This window comes from Eptesicus fuscus, chromosome 10, assembly GCF_027574615.1.
Source record: "Eptesicus fuscus isolate TK198812 chromosome 10, DD_ASM_mEF_20220401, whole genome shotgun sequence".
Classification (NCBI taxonomy): Eukaryota; Metazoa; Chordata; class Mammalia; order Chiroptera; family Vespertilionidae; genus Eptesicus; species Eptesicus fuscus.
In genome coordinates, this window is record NC_072482.1 from 31,401,516 (window position 1) to 31,427,161 (window position 25,646).

General features: G+C 36.1%; 1 protein-coding gene across 1 annotated transcript in view; it reads left to right on the forward strand.

Annotated features, from left to right (window-relative positions):
- Positions 1-25,646, forward strand: part of ADGRB3 (adhesion G protein-coupled receptor B3) — a 705,567-nt gene that overhangs the window by 646,876 nt on the left and 33,045 nt on the right. Inside the window, exons 19-24 of the mRNA XM_054722440.1 lie at positions 1,149-1,299; positions 3,895-3,964; positions 5,185-5,251; positions 7,653-7,738; positions 14,049-14,147; positions 14,465-14,636. Of these exons, the coding sequence (XP_054578415.1) occupies positions 1,149-1,299; positions 3,895-3,964; positions 5,185-5,251; positions 7,653-7,738; positions 14,049-14,147; positions 14,465-14,636 (645 nt within the window). The remainder of the gene's footprint in view (positions 1-1,148; positions 1,300-3,894; positions 3,965-5,184; positions 5,252-7,652; positions 7,739-14,048; positions 14,148-14,464; positions 14,637-25,646) is intronic.

Here is a 25,646-nt window from a genome sequence, read left to right on the forward strand (position 1 = left end):
ACATTATCCCTCATCATTAAAACAATCTGATAAGATAAATATGACACATTTCTTTGTATAGTATTAAAAGAATTGGAAAGCTAAATTAACATCTGGTGAATTTCACCAGAATAAGCAAATAATATTAATAATTTGGACCTAAATTTTAGAAAGATAATTCTGCTTTAGCAGTGTGGAGTGAAGGTGGGAGAATGAAGGTTGTATTTTTATTTCTTTACTGTGAGTTTTTATTATATTTTTCTAGTTCTACTAGGTTTGACTTTTCAGTTTTTAGAAACAGCAAGACTGAAACTGAGAAAGGGAGAAATTAGTTTGGTTACTGGTTCTGGTTTATAAAGACTTGCTTTTTAACAAGATTTACACAAAGAAATTATACCAATAGTGAAATAAGTATCCATCCTTACCAAAATGAAGTTGCTCATCTTTGCAGACAAGTCACAAATAACTAATGGTTGGCACCTTCAGAGGGATTAAGTTGCATAAAATATCTGTGAAATCATGACTGTGTACTACCAGTGACTAGATTAGCTTTTCAAAATGATTTGATTAGGACACACATTGTAATGTAAATGTAATAACATAGAGTAATGTATTAAGTGCTTCAAAATACATGTTATTTTGTACTAGGCTATTAGCCAAACCATTTTATGCTTTGTTCATATACCTTGAATATCACACTTATATAAAAGCAAAGTAATTTTTTCCTTTTCAAATGCTGTTGCTATGTAATCTTAACTTCAACACAGATAAAACAACAAAGAATTATCAGTCAAAAAGAAAGGATAAAGAATGTAGCCCAAAGAATTATGCGAGATGTCTGTAACTTAAATTAAACCAAAGAAGGGACCATTCCCATAATTATATTTCAAGAAAACATTCAAGTAAAGCAGTAATTTTAATTTCCCCTGAGTTTAAATTTACATTTAGGCTTCTTCTCATAAAAAATTGAACACACAAACAGAATTTTTTTTTAATCATAGATATTAGGTACATAAAGACCACAGGGTTTCTAATTTCTGTAAATAATTACTCTGTCACAGAGGGAGGTAGATATTTGAAATAAAAGTAATGCATTGGAAGGATTAACAATCCTCTGAAGGACACATGATTCCCTCCATAATCACCGTGGGTCTTTTTTGTTTCCACAGAGCATCTGTACAACCACCACTGCATTTTTGCACTTTTTCTTCTTGGCTTCATTCTGTTGGGTTTTGACTGAGGCTTGGCAGTCATATATGGCTGTAACTGGAAAAATTAGAACACGGCTTATAAGGAAACGCTTTTTGTGCCTTGGATGGGGTAAGCATGAAAATAAACCCTTTCGTGCTCTTGTTAAGATGACTTTGAATACTTATATAATAAAGCAATAGAGTATTGTTATTCTAAGACTACTTTAATTTGTGTGTAATTTGATATATGGAAGTGGAAATATATGAAGTTGGCCATTTTTAACATTCTTTAGGCATTTGGAACTTTAACAAGGAGTAAATATTGAATGACCACATAGATAGCAGGTAATCAACAGTGAGTAGTGTAAGATGAGGCCTGAGGTACCTACAAGCAGAGAAAAGCAGTGTTCTATGCTGATATGTTCTGAAAGTGCAAAATCTTTCAAAATGTTCAGGGCTCAAGGTCATGTACACAGTCCGGTACCTCCCACAAGAAAACTCTGAGGAATTCATTCCAAGAGCACTCAGAACTATTAAAGACTACAGTTCTTCACATCACAGAGAGAAACCCACTTAGAGATTGAAAGAAACCTCATGTATAGTCAGTTTGGGGACTCAAAGGAAAAGCAGAATTATTGACAAACTGAGAATTAATTCTTTTCCCATCTTTAATAGGAAATTTTTTTTTCTTAAATTGTCTTATGAAGTAGACATCTTGAAAAATCTATGCATTTCACAGGGTCAATTTTAATGTTTAATTAAATTTTATTAATTTGTTTAGGTTAAAAAACTAGTTTTAGAAAAATCCCAATATGTTTACTTTGAGTTTCAAAAGACTTACACTAAAAACACTGGGAACTTGGGACCAAATATATAACAAACACCAAATGTACCAGAGCCTGGAGAATAGTATGCTTGAGGGAGCCTGAAAAACTACAAATAAGTGGATTTATTACAACACCAGAATAATTCATGCTGGGAAAAATAGGATCAAGAACACTTAAGGATTATCCATCAGGTTTCAGCAAGGGTCTGTCATGTCTGACAAATGTATTCAGGCTCTTTGTACTAATAGAATAAATGAGAATGCCATTAAGAAATTAGAAAATGTATTCTACTTGCACTTTCATAAAATTTTTGTCTGGATTTCATGTCAAAAGCCTTTCAAAGTTGGACTGGTATTGAATTTTGTCATCAACTAGTACCATAGACCCAAGACATATAGGTTGCAATTAAGAAGACTTTCCTTAAAGTATGAAGTGGCAATTGTTAAGATTGGCAACTACCTTATTTAATAGCATTACCAAAGATCTTAAGGGTAGGTTTCAGCTGGTCTCTAAGTTTACAGCTAATATTAAATGACTCTGGGTAGCAAAAAATGCTAAATTGATGGTGCTAGACTATCAGAAAGTCTGTGAATGGGCAGAATGGTGGCATATGAGTTTTATTAAGTCAAAGTACAACATAGTAAACTTAGAAAAAAATTTCAAAACCTAAATTGTATAGGATGAAGAATATTAATTCTTCAGCTATGACCCAAGAGAGTGTTTTTTCCTAATGAAATTTTTCTAATCAAAAAAGTCAACTAATGACATGAAGGAAGAGGAAGAAGAAGAGAAGAATGGGAAAGAAGAGGAAGAGGGGACATATATATATAATTATACATGACATGTCATGATTATATATATATATGGAGAGAGAGAGAGAGAAAGAGAGCAGTATTTGTATAAAAATATGGTGTGTCCCTTGAGGTGCTCTTCATAGTTCTTGTCATTAAACCTCATGAAGGAATATGACGTCACTTGAAAAGACTCAGAAGACAATAGCAGGGAGGGAAAATAATAGAGAGGGAGAAAAGATGGATGGAGAGAATGCAAGAAAGTGGTTAGATGATAGATTTTACATTCATGGTCTTTCAGAAAAGAAGGCATGGCCAAAACTTAAAAATATATATATATAAACAACATAGATCAGACTAAGCTCTCTTTACCAAAACATAGGGAGGTTCCATTGAACTTGAGTAAGGTATGATTCATATAGACATAACTAAAAGAAGTTAGGTCAAAATTGGTGCAGGCATGCAGGCAAGTGAATTCCAAGAGGAACTGAGCAATGCATAGAGTGATATCTATCTAGAGGTCTGTGAAACTGGCATATATTTTCTGATCTTCATTCAGGATTAGTAAAGGAGAATAATCAGAAATCACAAAAAATAATTAGTTAGGGCCCTTAATCCTGTTTCTACATTTTTGTTATTATAAGTAAGTCATAAGGAATTAAGTGATAAGATTCACTTTGGTTGTGGATCAATATGTGGCCAACTGAATGTTCTACTTCTGTGATATTCTATCACACCAGGACATCCTTTTTTTTTTTTTTTTGCCTTTCTCATTTTATAACTATAAATTTTCTTTATAACAGTGTGAACCCCTAGGGGGAAAAATAACTTAAAAGATATACTAAATCTCTGTTATTAGTTTCTTTTAAACTCATGTCAAATGTGGTGGTAACCTAGCAACATCAGAGAAAGTGCACTGAGTTAAAAACCCAGCTGTCACTCTCATAGTTTTGTACTTGAAAGAAATTTTGTAATGGAAACATACCTTATGAAGTGATTCATCCATAGCTATTCCTCCGATTTAAGTATGTCGAGTTTGTCCTACCTTTTCTGGAGCCAGTATGCACAGTGGTTGTAGCGTAAAGTGTGACAATGTTTTTCTTACAGGTTTACCAGCATTAGTAGTGGCCACATCAGTAGGCTTCACCAGGACGAAAGGATATGGCACTGATCACTAGTAAGTCCATCCACAGTGATCAATCATGTTTGTAGTTAAGTAAATCATCAAGGACTCCTTTGGTATGAATCTGGTCTTTGAAAGGCATTGTATTGGGGGCAGGAAAGAAGTGGGATTATGGATGATATGATCCAAATTTCAAGGAGCTTTTGATTAAAACCAAATACAGTTCAATGAGTAATGTTATCAGCTTGAAGATTAATTTACACAAAAATATAGTAGAAATTTAGTGGCAATCTCAGAAACAGCAAACTAAAGTGTTCTATCAGATGAAGGACTTTTTCCTCCAGGTATTTCATTTTTAAAAATTAACATTAAATTGTCAAGTTCGAAGTGGGAAAGTAGAATGTTATCCGTATGCTGTATGGTAAAGAACAGTAACTAAATGTGGACTTCTAATGCTCACATGAACATACATTTGTGTTATGAATATATTGAGATATATAAAATTCCTAGATTAAAAATGTTAATTGGGGTATAATTTACATAGCGTAACATTTACCCTATTATTTAGAATTCTGTGAGTTTTAACAAATGCTGAAGTCATGTAACCACCACCACAACCAATATAGAAGTTTATTGTGAGAACAAATATCGAACAAGTTATTAAATTGTTAATTTTGAAAGCAGCATGCCAATTCTGTGGACTGAAATTAATATTGAAAATCAAAGCTTATCTTTAGTGAATTTTCTCAGTAGTTTAGGGAAAAAGTAAAACTAGAAGAGAAGAAATCATGCAAACTGTAAATTACCTGTTTGCTGTAATGATGGCTTTTACATCAGTTTCTCCCAATATCTCTGGCCTCAAGGAGGATTGGGTAAATGGCATGTCTGACTCTAAAAACACACTTAAAAGTATATCTGAAAGATTCTATAATGGATATAAAGCAGCATTTTACAAAACTTAATAGTCACCTTTGTACTGGAAGTCAATATAAAAATCTCACAGCAAGAGTAATTTCTCTAAAATGGTTTAACTGACTGAAAGGCCTTATGATAAAAGTTTTTTTTTTTTCCATGAGAGGTATATATCATTTCTCACTCATGAATTGCTCTAATTTTAGCTTCTTCCACATCTTTGCTTTTTTTTTGTATTAGAAAGCTTTGAAACTTGCCAAAATTCCAAGGCTTAGTGCGTAATCCAAGTTATTTGTATCACACTTCTGTGGTTTAACACTTATCACTAATTTTTGTTAGTTTCTATCTGATATTATTTCCAGCTGCTGGCTCTCTCTTGAAGGAGGACTACTCTACGCTTTTGTAGGACCTGCAGCTGCCGTTGTCCTGGTAAACATCGAAATCAACTTATTTTGTTTTCTTAGCCAAGAAAGACTGCTTCATTTCAGTTAGAGTGACAGTTTTGTATTTGTTGTGTAGAAATTTTAAAGTTCAATGAATCGTTACTGAAATTTGAATATCAACTGCCATTCAGTCCTTAATGACTCTAAAATATTCTTATTTTGAAGACTGAAGAATATAAAATGTGGGAGTATGGGATTTCTCTCTCAGTAATTTCTTATTTGTGAAATGTTTGAGTAAGTTTTAACAAATTCTTCTTTAATGTATAGAATTTCATCATCTATGATCATTTCACCTTTATACTATTCTGTGTGATCTACATAGTTATTAAGATCTCTTAATCTTAACAACTGCTGCTGCTACCAATATCAATGAGAAAATATATATTCCTGTGCCAGAGTTTCCCAACCTTAGTTGGCAGACATTTCAGATCAGCTATTTCTTTGTTGTGGGGGCTGTCCTGTGTATTTGAGGGTGTTCAGCAGCATCTCTGGCCTCTACCTACTAGATACCAATAGTACCCCACCCCCAGTTGTAACAATCAGAAATATTCATTTCAACCAGACATTCCCCAGTATTTCCTGGGGTAAAAAACCACCCCTAATTGAGAACCCCTGCCATATATTGTGCATGAAGATTTAAAATTTTTCTCTTTTGAATTACAAAATAATTCCTATATGTATTTAATTATAGGAACATTAAAAATTCCTACCAATTTGCCTTTCTCTCTCTAAATTTATTGATTACAAATCTTTCTTGTCCAATAAATCTTTGGAAAATCTAAGAGAGTAAAGAAATGGTCTGAATTAAATACAAAGATCCATATGCTATGCAGTTAGATTTCTAATTGGAAAATTACCCTTTGGTTTATTGAACAACTCATTCAATAAATTGGAAGCTAGCAACATCTTTTTTAATAACTCTGTGACTTTTCCTTTAAAGTTTGCTCTCCACTAAACTATAACAGAGAGCAGAAACTATTAATATTTCACAAGAAAAACAAAATCTAGGCACGGGTGTTAAAAAAAAGCATAGGGAAACTGAAACTATTAGATACATTTTTGTCTGATGCATTGAATTTTTATTTAATCACTGGAATTATGTCCCTAAATTACTAGGTTAATATATACATGACCTTAAAATGAAGAAACAAAGGGTATGTGTATACTTGAAAGACCAAACTGTGGGTTTTGGGGTGGTAATGAATCTCCCCATGATTAAATTGGAAATGAATAGAATCCATGAAATATACCTTTTCTCTTAGTTCAAATAATGAGAAGATCAGACCCTTAAATGGTATCTTGTCAGGAGCTATGAAGAGTGACACCTCCTAAGTCCCTTCCTAACAGGTGCTTTGGATCTTTCCTACACCAGCAGTTGAACAGATTTCAACTTTATATGTCATTTGGCCAAAGTGTATTGAAGGAAATAGAATGTGTGTGTGTGTGTGTGTGTGTGTGTGTGTGTGTGTGTGTGTGTTTCTTAACTAGTTGCCCCGCTTGTGAAAAACTAGTTTCAATATAGTCTTCACCTATTTGCACCAAGATTTTGTTGATGGTGGAGGGTAAGGGGTCGGATGGCAAAAAGAAAAAGTGTTTTTCCTTGATTATATTGGTTTTAGCATTGAACTGGATTCCTTGATCAGGAAGTGAATAGGTTAGAGAAGTTGGGTGTTCCTCATGATGAGCTGCTACAAATAGACCACAGCTGTCTCAGCAGCTTTTTACTATTTTGCTTAAGAGAGAAAAATGTGTGTGATTTCATTTCACCTGTATTTAAATCCCTTTAAGTGAGAGTAAGAGTCTTAGAAAATGCTGAGAAGTGTTGAATGGCGCACATTATGGGAAGAGGTGTTAGCATCTATCTTTTAAAGGATCCTGTTGAGTTGAATAGGCTTTCCCCTTTGTCTAGAAAAGCATGGTGCACCAAAATACTGCCCACCCCACAGGAGAAGTAGGAAATTAGGCATTCTGTTCTCCCTGCTGGGGGCAATAAGTCCTTAGCACCTTTGGCAGCCTCTCACTGTGAGACTCAAAATCTTTTGACTCTCAGGCGTAGGGTAAAACTCATTTACCAATTGACTTTAATCAGGGGTGACTCAGAAAGAAGAATGCCAGACTGGCATGGTATGGCACCAATGAAAAGTTAGGTAATTGAATGTTCATGTACTCAGTGTTAACTGCAAAACATGGAAATCAAATGTACCTAATGTACTTTAAAACTTGAGAGTAACACACCACTGTTATATTGTTCCATATTCCTTTATACACTTATAAATATTGGAGAAATGCTTCCTAGTGTGAGTCTTTAAAGGAGGGTTTTCAGGAGAAACAGGGACCTGATTCCCTTCATTATCATTGAAAGGTCAACCTTTGTTTCTGTTTGACAGGTCAACATGGTGATTGGCATTTTGGTATTTAATAAACTTGTTTCCAGAGATGGGATCCTAGATAAAAAGCTCAAACACAGAGCCGGGTAAGCTGCAATTGGTGCATTTTGAAGGTTCTTTACCAATGAATCCCATACCCCGATTCCAGATCATCAACTGCATTTGACTGTGCCTTGAATTTTGTTCTTGATGAACAAATGTGTCTTGGTTGATCCTGCCATGCAAGTTTCCAATGTGCTATTCTTAAGTAATATAGCCAAAATCTAAAAATTAAAAAGACCATTAAGAAAATCTGGGTTTGTGTACATAGCCTGTGTGTAAGATAAGAAGATTATCTAGACTTAAAATATTTGTCCTTAGGTGAGGATTTTCAAAGCCACCTGGTTTTGGTCACAAAGGACAGGAAGGTAGACCGAACATACTGTCAGTATGAGACACAATGGAATTGGGACAAGCAAACCTTAGCAGGGTGAAATAGTGCATTTTCTTTGATTAGTTGTATATATCAGAGAATTTTTTGAAATAACCATTTATGAAACACTGTTCTCATTCTATATGACATTTTGATGATAACTTCCTGGAAAGAGATTTATAATTTTCACTTGCACATTTAAACCATTTATAAAATTTAGAAGAGCACTTTACTGTTATTGTAATATCACCATATCTAATAACTTAATGACATTTCATAAACAGATTGATAGCAGCTTTTTAAGGTTATAGCATAACTTCATCACAAAATTTGTAAAAGCCTAAATGAAATATGAATGACTTTATTTTTTATTTTTTATTTTTTTTATATTTTATTGATTTTTACAGAGAGGAAGAGAGAGGGATAGAGAGTTAGAAACATCGATGAGAGAGAATCATCGATCAGCTGCCTCCTGCACACCCCCCACTAGGGATGTGCCTGCAACCAAGGTATATGCCCTTGACCGGAATCGAACCTGGGACCCTTGAGTCCGCAGGCTGACGCTCCATCCACTGAGCCAAACCGGTTTTGGCTAAATATGAATGACTTTAAATTTCCTTTTGTATCTTTTATAGTTTATAGCTTTCTCCTTGCTGTTAATACCTTCATTCAAAATTTACCCTACAATTGTTCTGATTTCATTAATAATTCATGGTATTATTTAATAGTCATAGTATTTGATGAACAACTGGTGAGAATTTTAGGTCCTTTGTGTTTTTACAATCTATGTAGTGATTTATAAGATATTTCAGGCATTTTCCCCCTAGCAAAAGAATAGGTTTAATGGTTTTCAGTATAAAAATTTGATATCAGAACTGCAGTGGTGTAATAAAAACACAATTAGAGATTCCTTTCTGAGGGGGAATCACTTCCCTCTTAGAGACATTTTGTTCACTTCAGACGAGTCTCCATGGCATCTTTAAATAGGCAGACTTGAACTTGTACAGACACTGAGCTTTCTATACCATTTGAACTTGGAGCTTTCACGTTATTACTCTTGTTAGTTTGCCACATACGGTTGGAATTGGAGCAGTTGCTTCTCTAGTTATTTCTGTCTAGATTAATGATGTAAGAATAAATCGATCATACTGAGTACTGGGTATAGGAACTCAGTTCTGCCACTACTGGTATAAACTTGTATAATTTTTTTTTAATTGTGGGGGTAGGGAAGTTAGTGATTAGGATAAAGCTTTGAAGTAAAAAAAAAACACACAACAACAACAACCATGTTCATTACCTAGCTCTAGATCTGAAATCTACTAGTTGTGTGTCTTTGTGCATGTTACTTATTATTCTTCCTGCCACAGTCTTCTTACCTATAAAGTGGCTCTTGCCTCATAATAGAGCATATGAATATAATGTGTATAAAGCATTCATTGGAGTATCTAGCAAGTAGGAAGCACTCTCTCAACAAATGGTAGCTATTGCTATGATGAATGAAATGAGGAAGCCAAGCTGGACACGTTGTTATAAAAAAAAACAAAAAAACCTGAGTTATATCAATCACACTTTCATGATTTCATCATTCATGATATTGAGGTCAGAAAAAGAGATAAAGATGAAGAGGACATACAGGGATAAATGGTGATGGAAAACATAAAATAAAAAAACAAAAGAAAAAGATGAGATCATTAGGATGAGTATAATAGTAATAGTATATTAAATTTGCAGTCAGTATTTTCCTCACTTAATTATTTTATATGGAATATCTAGTTTGACTCACATAGCTCTTTGTAAGGGATAACATAGGTTTAGGCGAAATGACAACACTGTCACATCATGAACTTAGAAATTAGCCATTTCGATCTGTATATTATTCTTAAAATCTCCATCTCTAAAAACATGATAAGAAGTTACATCTGTTTCCCTGATAAAACTGAGTCAGGCAATGTTTTTCTGGTGCAAAGGCCACTGCTGGAGAAATAGAAAAGTATTAAAAGCAGAATACTACTAACTGTCCACAGCAGAAAAAACTATTATCAAATTAATGACTCCAGGTTTAAAAAAATTTTCATCTTTAATATAAAATGCTGTTTTAGCTTAAGTATACATAGATTGACACTTGCTCTCTATTCCAAAGTGTGATTGAAAGAACTGTTTAGAACATGGGAGTATTTGAAGCTAATTTTACTTCACAGAGAACGCTCTGAGGGCAATAATAAAGCCTTCAGTGAAGAACAAATAATCAGAATTAACTAAAGAAACATTGAGCAGGAAGCTAATTGATTAACTTAACAATTGATCTTTCTAATTGTAAATATTGGTCATTTTGAGTTGTTTGAATATACATATACTAGTATATTAAGCATTTATTTTGAATCAATTTCTCCTCCCATTTTTTCTATTTCTTTGTCTCCTTTCTTCTTTTTATGATCAGTTATTAGAAAACACCAAGAATATAGTTTCTATGCAGTAAGTATTAAAACAGCCCTAGCAGGTTTTGCTCAGTGGACAGAGAGTCAGCCTGCAGACTGAAGGGTCCTGGGTTTGATTCTGGTCAAGGGCATATGCCTGGGTTGCGGGCTCGATCCCCAGTAGGTGGTGTGCAGGAGGCAGCCGATCGATGATTCTCATCATTGATGTTTCTAATTCTCTCCCTCTCCCTTCCTCTCTGAAATCAATAAAAATATATTTTAAAAAAAATAAAACAAATGAGTGAATGACTATGTAATAAATAATACAATAGCTTACAAGTTTTGTAATATCCAAATTATATTAAATTTTTCTAATATATAAAATATACTTACCAAGGGTATTTATTTCAAATAGCAACACATCTTATATAAAATAATAATTAGAAATAATGAAAGCAAGATAAAATATAAAATGGCAGGTATCATTTCAGAACCCCTCAAACAGAATACTTCATTTTCTCTCTCTCTCTCTCTTTTTTTTTTTTGCTGCAGTGTGACTTTATCTACTACGTACTTTAAACTGCTTTACTTACCTACCTGAAATTAAGGGGACTACTGTACCAGGACCTCATATAAATTTCATGAGACTTTTCCAAAGAGCAGAAGCATATTTTCTTCCAGGGAATTTTTTATAGTCTTAATAAACCAATCAGAGAACTTTTTTTCTAAGGAAAAGAAATATGCATAAGGAACTAGAACTTGTAGACTTCAAGATGCCCCTGGACTAGACAGAACAACCCGAGAGAGCAGTGCAATGATCATGTTCAGACTCTGGTGCTTGAGTAGGTTTTACCTGAACTTATGGGAAATTCAGTTGTTCTTTTAATTGTTAGCATTTTCTGTTTGATAAATTCATAATTTTCCTTATAACAAAGAAATGAGATTTTATTTTTCATTGCAGCAACTCAATTTACCATCTAGACTATATGTTCTTCATAACACATTAATTTCCATAGTGGCTATGCAAACTAGGAAAAAATATTAGATCTCTCTGGGAAATCTGTCTTCATCTCTAGTCATATCTAATAATAGTGTGCTAAAGGTGTCCAACCAGTTAATGTGAAGCAGAGTTTCAACGGTTAGCTCTGACTAAGGAAAGTATGTGCAGACCTTTTAGCCAGTCTCAAATAAAGAGAAATGAGTAATTCAAATACTGTCTTAAAATACATTTTTAGAAAAGACTATACTTATTCAAATTCCCTTTTTTCAGGGCTAAAATACTTATATTGTTTACTGAAATTATTTTTAGTAATCTTAAATTTTCAATCTTAGTTCAGATTGTAGAGGCATGGCATCCTTAAAGTTGAGAAAGATAGCCATGATCGTGTTTGAAGCACAAACACCAAATAGCCTATCTTCTGTGATAAAGAAAACAATAAAGGACTAAGGCATGCCTTTTAATATCAATCTAGTGGGATGTAACAAGATTGAAGACCCTCAAATAAATAGTTAGGGCAGTGGTTTTTATCCTTTTTTTATCTTTTGCTTTTTTATTTTATTTTTAATTCTTTATTGTTTAAAGTATTACATATGTTCTCCTTGCCCCCATTGCCTTCTCCCAGCCTGCCCCCATCCCCCAGCCCGTACCTTCACCCCTGCATTGTCTGTGTCCATTGTTTATGCTTATATGCATACAAGTTCTTTGGTTGATCTCTTACCCCCAGCCATCCCCCACCCACCTTCCCCTGCCTGCCTTCTGAAGTTTGAGGTTTTTATTCTTATTTGTTCATCAGAATAATCTATGGAACTTTAAAAAATACTGATGCTGCCCTGGCCAGGTGACTCAGTTAGTTGGAGCATTGTCCTGTACACCCAAAAAATTGCAGGTTTGATTCCCGGTTAGGGTAAATACCTAGGTTGCAGGTTCACTGATCAATGTTTTTCTCCCTCCTTCCCTCCCTCCCTCCCTCTCCCTCTCCTTCAAATCTATAAACATATCCTGGGGTGAAGATTAAGAAAAAAAATATTTTTAATTTTAAAAAAGACTGATGCCTGGGTCCCATTAAATTAGAGTTTTGGAATTGGTTATATACGTATAATATTCAGCCACTATGGATAATACTGATCTAGGTACTCACTTGGGAGTAATTGCAAACACATTGGTATACCCATTGAGACATTCATGAACCACAGTGGCAAGACGATTGGTTTCCTATTATTTTGAAGACGTTAAAGAGATGTGGCTAGTACAGATGTTCTGGGTTGAATCAGTAAAGCGAATGATTTAGTATTCTATTCCCCACCCCCACATCAACTCTGAAAGCTTTGATTTTTCTCCTGGGGTCTAAAGATCAATCTGCTTACTTAATAGCTTTCAGATTTATTATCCCATCCAAGCACTAGTCACAAATGAATGCACTTCTTTAAAAGATACCAGACATTCTGAATTATGAGCCTCTTATGATTTTTCTCTGTTCTGCCTTTATTATACACATAGTAATGTAAGTCCACTATAATATCATTAAGAAGAAAAACCTACTGGGCAAACTTATATTTTAGACATAAACACCACATGGGAATGGATAAGAGAAATACACCACAGAAAATTATTTCATGGTATTTTAAATTTTGATTCAAGTAATTTCTTTTTGTTTTTTCCTGAGAGGAATATGTTCTAATAAACCAGTCATTTTTTCAAGGACTCTTTTCTAAAGCAAAATATGTATAAAGTTTTCTATGTAGTGCAACTTTCTTCTGTGATGTAGTAGATTGAACTTGAATTATCTGAATCCAAATTTACCTGCAAAATTCTCTAGACTAGAAGAGACCATGCAAATGCTATTAGATGGTGCCTATGACAAAATGCTCAGAGAGGGTATTTTGAACTTAATGAAAGGATATTGAATTTAATGATTATGTTCAATGTGTGTTATTAGAGCAGAAAGCTATCACCCTTTTTATGATCAACTAATATGTCATCAAATTTCATCAGCCCCTATATTCAGATCATCCTAAAGTACAGACAGTACATTGATGCTATATTTCAAAATATAAGTATTTTGAGACAAAGGCTGTGTTTTCCACAAATGACTAAAGACCTAAAATAAATATCTTCCTATATTGGACTTCTGAGATATATATTTATATTTAAAAGGTTATCATTGATATTATGTGCCTTTTGCAAATGACAATGAAAATATTTGAAGCTGGGAGTCCTTACTTGTTTACCAGGGGTCTGAATAAAGGGTTTTCACTGTATGTCTATACAAGCATATACTTATGTTTAACTCAATGTATTGGGCAACTTTGGTCTGTAGACACAAGAGCCATTTATGGTGTAAATGATGGAAATGTGCTTCGCATGCAACAAAGGCCCAAAATATTAAAAGGTAAATGTTACAAAAATAATGTGTAGTGTAAATGCACCTTCAAAACAACCTAGAACATTCATTCTTGATAAATATACTTTTCTGCATGAAATCGTATTTAAAAGCTAACTTGCAGCCGCAACAATTTTTTGGTGACAATTCAATATTTTGTTCTTTTTGTGGGTGTTCTGTTTGTTTGCAGTCAGATGAGTGAGCCTCATAGCGGTTTGACGCTCAAATGTGCCAAGTGTGGAGTAGTTTCAACAACAGCTTTGTCAGCCACCACCGCCAGTAACGCCATGTTAGTCCCAATCATTTACATCTTCTTGTTACAAATCTTTTACAGTGCATGTGAGAAAATGCTATGATGGAAAAAAAAAATCTTTGCTAATATTAGTGCTAAGAGCATACTTAAATATTTATAATTGGTAACTGCCTTTATAACTGTTGTGGGATAGTTTATAAAAATAAATAAATCTATCAAATGTTTATCTGCTTTGTGGTTTCCAAGTTAATGGTCTTGGTGCCACATAAAAGAATGCTTTGTGGAATGGGGGTTTGGTTATTGCCTGGGACGTGACCCGCAGCTGTGTGATTTGGCTTTCTCTGTCTCAACAGGGCATCTCTTTGGAGCTCCTGTGTGGTGTTGCCCCTTCTGGCTCTGACGTGGATGTCTGCAGTTCTGGCCATGACGGACAAACGCTCCATATTGTTCCAAATACTTTTTGCCGTGTTTGATTCATTGCAAGGCTTTGTGATCGTCATGGTCCACTGTATTCTTCGGAGAGAGGTAAGAAATGTAATTCTTGTAAGAGAGAGATAAATGATGCTTAAAAGATTATTTTCCTTGTTGACAAACAGCTTTTATTTACTTATTTTAAGATATATTTTTATTGATTTCAGAGAGGAAGGGAGAGGGAGAGAGAGATAGAAACATCAATGATGAGAGAGAATCATTGATCGGCTTCCTCCTACATGACCCACCCTGGGGACTGAACCTGCAACCCAGGCATATGCTCTGACCAGGAATGGAACCGTGACCTCCCAGTTCATAGGTCAGTGCTCAACCACTGAGCCACGCCGGCTGGGCAACATCATTTATTTTAGTATCTTGATCTTCAGATTAAAGCTTGCCTTCTCTAAAGACAATCATTTGGGAGTCAGACCTAAAAGTGAAGTTTTAAGGCAAAGTTCAAAAGGGCTCCTTGGACTCTGAGAATGATGGGTTGAAACAGATGTGACTATGCAAGGGAAACACAGCCAGAGCTGCCAAGACCAGGGACGGCAGATGCCAGAGAAGCTGTGATGGAGTCATAGGTATAGATAAGTCTGTTAGAAAAACTGGTGGATAAGAGAGTAAGGGGTCCTATTTGTAAAAGGTATAGTTTGTAAACATAATGCATTAATATTTCTTCAACCCATTCCCTAACTTGTGCATCTATATATAGCGTATTCACAGTCCTCATACTTAACTAATTTATTTTTAGATGGAAATGTTAAATATAAATAAACAGTTCTTTGGTTTCTATACTAAGTTGAGGATAAGGTTACTAAAGATGAATGATTTTGATGTGGATGTTTATACTCAGAAAATATAAAAAAAGAGTGCACAGCAGAGCCTAATAGGCAGTTATTGTTCCCAAGAACTGTAGATCAATAATTATAGCATTTCTCCAGGATATAATTGAGGTTATTGTGAGGGAAAGAAATGATCCTTCAATGTTGAGACACTAACTTGCACCAAAACCATCCAGAACAGTGACAGATTTCAGCCTTGAGTTGTTGAGGGATAAGGTATTATTTTCCAACCAGTGCAAAAATTATTCCAAGTGCTTGCAAGCATTGACACAGTATTTACAAGGTTTATGAGTCAGTGTAGCATCTACTCTGGGGATTGTGGCGACTAACACACACAGTGACATAGTGCCATGCTAATAATTTTGAGAAAATGGCCAATGCTGTCATTTTGCATTATCTATCCTGTTTGAAAATTTTATTATGATGTGCACATTGCCCAAAGGCACATGTGTATATGAGTGTACACCATGCAGTTTTTACAGTGATGTGTGAAGATAATCAAAGGCTTTTACCTCATTTACCAGATGGGGAGAACAATATTTGAGCTACTTTTAGTACGATATAGATGTCAGCAATAAACCCAAATGTGTATTCTAAGAACATTATATGATGAAAAACAATGAAAACAGGAAAATGGTGACTTCACATTGCAAAAGGAGGGTATTTCATCATTTAAAAAATTTGATTTAGTTCACAGTTGCCAAGCTTTCCTATCCCTCATCACAAATTTCTACCTACAATATTAGCATTAAAAATCTTCCAAGTATCAAAATTCTTTATGGACCAAAATTAAGTAAAATTTAAAAGGAAATTGAGCCCAGCCAGTGTGGATAAGTGGGTGAGCATTGACCCATGCAACAAGAGGTCACCAGGTTCGATTCTGGGTCAGGGCACATGCCCAGATTTCAGACTCCATAGAGGGCATGCAGGAGGCAGCAGATTGATGTTGATGTTTCTCTCTCATCGATATTTCTATCTTTCTCCCCCTCTCCCTTCTTTTATTTCTAAAAAAAATCATTGAAAACATATTTTTTAAAGTTTTAAAAACATAAAAGGAAATTGAATAATTTAGGACTCTGTTGTTCTCCAATTATAACTGGCATACGGGTCTTTTGTATTAATATTATCTCTAATATGTTTATGTAACAAAATTGTTCTGAGTAGACACACGATATTCACGTTTGACGATTAAGGACGAACAATGTAGGTTTTAAGTAGTAAGACACATGATATTTCTACATGCAATTTTCAGAAGATATTAATACTTTAGGTGTTAAAGAGGAAAAAAGTGTCCCATCTCTAAGTCAGTCTCTCTTTTTCTTCAGAAATAAGCTTTCTAGATAGCCTTAGGCTATTATCAAAATATTAGGTTTTAAAGTGACAGATATTTTGATGGCTTATTAACAAATTTTTGCTGCTTACATGAAGAAAAGTATTTGGCACAAAAACTCATTTTCATTAAAACTTTTTTATACTTGCTAATTGGACTAATAACTGTGAAAACATGATTTAAGGATAATTAAATTAAGTCATATAAAAATGCTTCTGCTAAAGCAGGTGTCTGTAAATACATTTTCCGTATTAATGGGGAATAAAAATATGATTATTGGCCCCGTAGTTGTCGCATTTACAACGATTAGTTCAAATTGAATAATTTTATAGCTGCTAAATTAATAGCAGAGTGTCATAACTTGCTTTCATTCCAACATGAAATAAATCATTGCATATCCAATCATCTCACATTGACCCTAAAAGTACCCTGTAACATTCCTGTAAATATACAGTGTAGATGTCAGTGATAGGGCAAGTCTCTTTCAGAATTCCTCAGAGGAACTATTTACTGAAAAACCAAATGGATCTCACTCTTTAGATTTTGTCAGTTCCAAGGATCTCATCATGATGAGGCCTCATTGAGTTTACAGAAATCTTATGACCTTCTGAATGTATATGGCCTGACACTAGCAATGGGTCTATCTCATATCACCCATGATGACACCGCCCTAACACTGACTTCAGCCTAGGAGAATCAAAGCATCTTCCCACATCCTCAATGTTTCCTGTGAACAAAGCATTCCACAAAAACACACCAAAGCAAGTGAACCAAATACCTACCTTCCTGTAACATATTGAGTAATGACTCCTATCTATTAATGTACCTGATAATCCTGTAGAAGACCCTGGGCATACAGTACTGTCTCTACTGCTTTTTTTACTTTAAAATCTTTTCTTCATAGTAATTCAAGATAATTTGTATGGTTTTTTTCTGTCTTAAAAATGTGTAAGAAATATTTTTTTCAACTTAGAGAGTGAATAACATATATGCATAGTTCTATGTAGTTTTGACACACACTAACATAATGTGGTTGTTGTTAGTCTTTAATGGTTATGCCAATAAGAATCCAAAGAGCTTTACCAATATTTACTTTTGCAATCTTCCTGTGAAGGAGGTGGGTGTACACAGGGGAGGAATATAGCCTTGCAGTTTAAGAAGGAGAAAAGAAATGAAATACTATAACTGTGCCATTTCAAATGTGATGTGGATGGGGCTTAATTTATTTTAAAAGTGCCTTTGCTTTTAGTGGGCCCAATTTTATAACCAAAATTATTTCAAGTCAGGAGGGAAGGCAGGAATCACTCTGGTACTGTGAACTCAATTATATTATACTTTTTAAAAAAGCAAATTGAGTATTTGTATAACAACTTGTGTGACCTCCAGAGCTGACATCTTAATTACATTTCATAAAATTTGTATATTTGAAAATACAGTTTCTTCTTCTGGAGCACCTTTCTCTTTTATTTTATGTATTCGTTTGTTTTTAATCTTCACCCAAGGGTATGTTTTACTGATTTCAGAGAGGGGAGAAGGGAGAGAGAGAGGAAAAAGAAACATTGATGTGAGAGAGAGAAATTCATCTGTTGTACCCTGACCAGGAACCGAGTGCTCCAACCAACTGAATCACGCCAGCCAAGGCAGCATCTTTCCTTTTAAATTGCTTTGGTAGATGCCTCTGACAAAAGAGAAAACAAAGAGGCAATAAGAATTTTTTTTAAAAAAATTAAACCATCTGACTTATCACAACACATTACATTCAGTAATGAAGCCTAGACCTCAGGCTAATACTTACGATACCTAATGAGACAGAATCTAATAGAACAAATACAGATGCTTTCCTTTATTGATCAGTCATTTCTTGATTAGAGTTCATTTGCATTAAGCACATAAGGACACTTACTATTTACTATTCTCCACATTGCTATGGAAATTCAAACTACACAAGAGTTAGGAAATCTTTGAACTAGTTCCTGTTGCTAGGAAACCACTTTCTAGGTGCCTGCACATGCTTCTCATCTCTCCTGTCTCCGGCTGCGCCTGGCTTTAAGACAATCTTACAGCTCAATGTCAAAGGGGGGAAATAACAGGACTGTGATACAAAATAAACTACATTAAGCCCTTTCCCTAAATGGAAGGGGAAAAAGCAAAGTGCTTAAGTGGATAATTTTGTTGTATCAGTCTTTGGGGATCCTGTGGCTGTGGTGTAGGTAGCATCAGTAGCGGGGCCAACCTCCTGTTGCTCCTCCCTCAGCACTGGCAGGAGGTCCAGGCTGCACAAGATGAGGCCCCAGTCTTTATCCAAACCCATGAAGCAACTTGTAGCAAATGCTTAAAATAAACATGAACAGATCTTCCTTCTTTCTCTCTTTCTCCCACTTACCTCTACCTTTTTTTTTCTTTTTCCAAAATTCCCATTTGGCCTTTTATTTCCCCACAGATAAATAAAATAATTTACAAACACATGGCAAGTGAATTATAAAACAGATGAGCATCCTTGCCTGTCTTATTTAAAATTAATATTCTCCCCAAATAAAACATTTTTTAAAAGTAAATGAAGCCAATAGTGGTGAAATAACTAGATAGCAATTTCAAAAGAGGTCATATTGCACCGTAGCCGGTTTGGCTCGGTGGATAGAGCGTCAGCTTGCGGACTGAAGGGTCCCAGGTTCGATTCAGGTCAAGGGCACATGCCCAGGTTGCGGGTTGCAGCTCGATACCCAGTGGGGGGCGTGCAGGAGGCAGCCAATCAATGATTCTCTCTCATCATTGATGTTTCTATCTCTCTCTCCTTCTTCCTTCCTCTCTGAAATCAATAAAAATATGTTTAAGAAAAAAACTGTAGTTCAGATGGAGAAACTGTGCAGGAATGTCCAAGCTTGCCTATTTATTTACATAGGGATGACTCTGCAATGGGAGGGTTTATCCTTTAATGAGGGGTGGGCAGGGCTTTCGGTGGAACTCAGAAGATGAGGGCATAGTTGATAGGAGACTTCAAAATGTAATGGGTCCTGGGGGGATTTGAGAAGGGGGTGTTGTTGGAGGATTAAGAAAGTGGAAGTTTCAACTAGAGGAAGATGAAGAGTGGTTATTGGACATATGGTTTCCATAGAATGGAGTTTATTGTGAGTAGTAGAGAGTTGATTCTTTTCTGGGACTACCTGGGCCACCTGAAGGCATAAAGCAGGAGATATATATGATCCTGGACACAGAGTGATTTTTTTTAAGTGGCTCTGCCTGCAGCACTAAGAGAAAGACAATACTGATGACATTTGAGTATTGATTAAGTGATGTTTTAGAGCTTTCGTGTTTGGGGTGTTTAGTTGCCATGGTGAGAGGCCACTGTGAGTGATGTCATGAAGAAAGTTCAATAGATTCTAAAGAGTGAGAGGTGGGAGGGTTATGGTCTTCATCCTAACATTTTTAACTTTCTCAGAAGAAAGTTGTGTATGGACAAGGATTTAAAGGGAATGGACTGGGTTGCTAGGAGCTGTATTTTTTTTTTCCAGGCTGAACTGAAAGGTCAAAAAGAAATACTAATTTAAAGATTTTGTTTTATTTTTTAATAAAATAGGGTGTGCATCTGGAAATGGGAGAATGGCTAAAGTTACCACAATAAAGCTGGATTTTATCAGAACAATGTAGGGAGCACAAAGACTGCCTTTAATTAGGAACCCAGACATGACATACACAAGACTGCTATGCTTATGCTCCTGTTTACTTTCCCAAGAAATCACCAAGCTCCCTTCGTGCAATAGTCATCCCATGTCTTAGGCAGGGGAAAATAAATTCTTCCTCTCCTTCCAGTCTGGGTTTTCCTGATTTGAGCATGTGGCAATTGTATCATGAAAATTTGGATCAGTCTTAATCTGCACGTTTGGTTTCTCTAAATCTGTACAGAGATTTAGGAGCTCAACGCGAGCATATAATCAGATGAGTAAAGGGGCATCAGTGAACAAACTGAGACACGGAGTTCATGGCAGAGATGGGCAGACTCGGGCAGGTCTGCCAGGTAGCATCCCACCGTGGCTTGCTCTGAGTACCTGGCCATAGGGAGAGGCAAATCCCACCTCCCTTTCCTTTCAGACTCCTAGGTCCTGCCTTGCAACATTGTTAAACTAATGGCAGGAAGTTGCATATGTCCGGAATAAAGGTTTAAAATAAATGTAAGAAATAAGAGGTTATCAGTTAAGTGTTTATTTTTTGCTCGAAGTGAATGGCATGAGGCTACAATGAGACATCATCTGTGAAGGCAGGGGAAGTAGTGTCTGGCGAGTAACATCTCTTTTCCTCTTTCCTCACTTGCATGCTAGCCAAATGTTGTTATATCTTTCAGATCATGCATATGAAATGCCACCTTGACCCCCAAAACTGATACAAAAAGAGCTACAATTTTGAGATTAAGTGAAAGATCCTCTAGGTGTTAAAGGATTCTAATATTTCTATTAGACTGAAATTTGGGACTAAAGTCCATATTGTTCCCTCAATCCATAGCTAATGGATCTATAGCAATCTACGTGAAATTTAATGTGATGACAAAAAAACCAAGTCATTGATTCAAATATGATTCCAGAGAAACAATAGTGGACATTAGATCCAAGGGAGGGGAATTACACAACACGTAAGAAACTCCGTTTCTCTCCATTAGCCATCTCAAATTATTTCAAGAACCTAACTTTCTTTCTTTGCTTGGCTTAAAATGATCCTCAAAATAACTGGAGGCAAAACTGTCTTGTTAAAAGGTGAAGATTTGGGGTCTGAGCTACTCCGTGCTAAATATGGAACCATTTCAAACCGTGCAGCACTTTCGTGTGATGTTTCTCTAAACGGCGAGGCTGCCAAGCAGCACTCCATGCTCTTCCCACCACCTCTAAATCTGGCACCGGCTGTCACAGTGACACTGCCAAGCTGCCTCAGAGTGAGGCCCAGCAGAGGAGCCCTGGGCTTGCTGCTGCCTCAGAGCTGAACGGAATAGCTCACCCCATGGGGGAGAGAGGAGCGAGACACGCCCTGCAAACCTCTTTGACTCCTGTCTCATCCAGGAATCCATCTCCTATACAGGGGTTGACAGCTTTTGGGGGAATTTTTAGCAGCTGGAAGTAGGATAACTTGGGTGTTGCTCAGGTTGGATACTTGCACGAGACAACTTTGATAGCTTACTCTTTTCACCTCACCTTATTTTTGAGGGTGTTTCAGGCCTCTGTTTTGTTTTCATTTCACAACATCAGTTCCTTAAAGTCCCCTAAATATTTTAAGGCTATTTACATATTTGTTCTTTACTACTCCCCTGAAACTTTTTAATCCTCTGGCTGGCAACTAAGGTGAAAGACCTAAGTGCAGAGTTTTATAAACAGGGGAAATTTTGAACTCTAGATTTTAACTGTGCCATAATTTATGTTAAATAATTCTTCTAGACAAGTCTATTTAAAAATTATATTTACTAGTCTAAATTTTAAAAACAATGCTATTGCAAGAACTCTTAAGTTATGAGTTTAATATCTAAAAATAAATTTTAAAATAGTTACCTGAAAAAGTGACTTGCTTTCCACAGATACTTGAAGCTTAAATAATAAATATTTGAGTCTTCTAATGATTATTTTTCTTTAATCTTAATCACAAGGCAAGGAAGACATCAAGACTATTATCGTCCAGCATTGTAAATATGAGTCTTGGTCCTGAAGATTTTAATTTTAGGATGGGAAAGTCAGATCTAGATGTTGTCTTTGCTTATTTGTTTTCTGTGCTTTCTCGTTGTCTGGAAAAAAGGTTCTAGTAGATTTGCTTTTTAAAAAATTTCAGTTGTTCTCCATTAGTACAACTCACATTGACTCACCAAAGATGTCCCTCTGTTTACCTGACAGGAAAGTCAATTAATTATCAAAATGCTCCCAAATAGCTGCAGATGCACTTTCCAGGTGTTGTCATGCCTGAAACACCCTTTCTGGGGTGAGGAAATAGCAGTGTGAAACCTAGTCTAATCATTCTTCCCTGACAGTGTTGGACAAATATTTAAGGCCAATTCATCTAGATTACCTGAATGTAGTTTTAAGATTTTAAAAATATATCAAATGGAATATTTGGAATAAGTGGAATTTTTCCTACAAATATTTCTGAATTAGAAGTAACAGAGGCACTAAAAATGCCAGAAAAACTAACACTTAAATGTTAGCATTTATATGACCACTAGAAGTCCGGTGCATGAAATGTGTGTACTCAGTGGGGGGGGGGGGGCGGTCCCTCAGCCCGGCCTGCATCCTCTTGCAGTCCGGGAGTCCTTGGGGGATGTCCGGCTGATGGCTTAGGCCTGCTCCCCGTGGGTAGCGGGTCTAAGCCATCAGTCAAACATCCTTAGCGCTACCGCAGAGGCGGGAGAGGCTCCCACCACCACCACTGCACTCGCCAGCTATGAGCCCGGCTCAGGGCTTCTGGCTGAGCAGCGCTCCCCCTGTGAGAGTGCACTGGCCATCAGGGGGCAGCTCCTGCATTGAGCGTCTGCTGCCTGGTGGTCAGTTCACATCATAGTGACCGGTAGTTCTGCTGTTTGGTCGATTTGCATATTAGCCTTTTATTATATAGGATTAAAATGACCTTGAATTTACTAGAGGGTTTTTATGCTTTTCTGTTTTAGATTTCTTCTGAATAACATTGACTGATTCATGGAGTTGACATCATTCCCCCATGTAGAAATGCCCTTAATCCATTATCATATTTGGGAGTTTGGGATTTTTAGGAACTGATTTTGTGTTTGTGTGTATTATGAAAAAGAATTGGATTTTTTTAAATTTTATATTTACTTCAAGCTATCAGATAGTTGATTTTAGAGAGAAACTTATAGAAGTTGCTTTTGCATATTTCATTGTGAGACAAAAATAACCTGACAGCTACATTCTGAAGGTCTGAAAATAAGAGTGGTTAGTGAGCACCAGTTAAAGTAATGTTTGGTATTACCAAGTACCACCTGGTATTACCAAGTGCTACCTTTATATTTTACTAGAGGCCCAGTGCACAAAATTCGTGTACTGGGCGGGGTCCCTCAGCCTAGCCTGCGCCCTCTCACAGTCCGGGATTTTTCAGGGGATGTCTGACTGATGGCTTAGCACTGCACAGAGGTGGGAGAGGCTCCCGCCACCGCCGCTGCACCAGCTGTGAGCCCGGCTTCTGGCTGAGCAGTGCTCCTCCTGTGAGAGTGCACTGACCACCAGGGGGCAGCTCCTGCATTGAGCATCTGCCCCCTGGTGGTCAGTGCATGTCACAGCAACCTGTCATTCCACCATTTGATTGATTTGCATATTAGCCTTTTATTATATAGGAGGATATATGCAAGTATTCAGAAATAGATTTGAAAAAATATCTTCATGTGGCAGCTCTTAAAAGGCAACATTTTCTTCCTTTATATATTTGCTTTAACAGTGTCTCAGGGCACAAACAAAAAATTAGCAGGGACCTATTTTTTGACATTGGTTCTTAATATTTTTTTCTAAAAACATATACACTTCCTTAGTGGTTTCCCTAATGCCAATTTCTGCATAAGAGAAACAGTGATCATCGGGTAAACACTAGACTCATTACCAATTTTTGATTTTAATATGTCTCATATTAGGCAACCACCCCCAAGAAATCCCAGATTTAGAAACATTAGAATCAAAGATCGGAAAGAGATCGGAGAGCACTGAGTCCATACCCCACTTCCTTAATACACCCTATCGTGGTCTCATCGCCAGGATGAGAGCCTGAGGTGGAGAAATACAAGTGGACGAAGGTCTCATGATGACCTGGTTATCCAAGACTCTATGCTGGTGACTAAACTCCATATCACTTTTCAAATCTTGCAGTTTAGGAAAGAGACTGCCAGTGACTTATGATACAGGTGAGAGGAGCTGAAAACAGCAGGCTCCAATCTTTCTTGCCCAACACATACACTATGAACATCTCGCAACACAACAGTGGCAGGATATTTTATATCGGCACTTTTCACAAGTAAAGATCATTATGTGTTTTACCTTGGCAGTCTCTACAGTGGTGCTCTAGCAAAATAGGGAACATGCCACTGCATCCATGCTTTGTTTTTTAATACAATAAAACAGATTACAATAAACTAGAGGAATGTCAATAATTAATGTGAAACCAGGAAAACAAAATATTAGTAAAATGACTGCCATTGACTGGGATGAGAAGCTACTTGTGATAATGTCTATCAACAGCTTGTTAGGAGCCTAATGAGCCACAGGCAGTGGAAAGGTCACGCTGATGCGGAGGCATCATGTGATCAGAATAACTATGGGTACCGTGTTTCTTATTCATCGATGCGTGTGTTTAATGGAAGGTATGTTCTTCAAATTTCCTTGTGATATGTTTGTTCTTTACTCAGAATCCAAATGTGAATGGATATTATGGAAGTTTGGCTTCACCAAATGCGTCCCCCCCGCCCCGCCCTCTAAAGATAACCAGAAATAGATCTGCTTTTGTTATCTCTTTGTCTTACTGTGTTTTATTTTTCAATCAGGGCATATAATACTTGAAGGGAGACAAGAAATAGTCTCACCAATAGGATCCCTTACATGAGACATAAAAGGAAAATCCCAAATCAATTTGTCAAAAGATCATTGAGTAATCTCATTTTTCACAATGTTTAGAGATATAAAAATTATGCCATACCAAATAGTAAATCCCCCTTGAAAACCACACATATTGTTTGTAACAGTGGAAATAAATCTGCCCTCGGGTGAGAATTACTGGTGTTGAGCCAGACACAGCCATTTTGATAGCTGAGAAGTTCCCAAAACTTCCCTCTAAAGATTATTGCAAGTGGTAAATTTCCTTGGCAGAAAGCAAAGTTGAGGTACATCACTATTTGTATTAGGAATTAAACAAATTGGGTGTCATATAAAAACA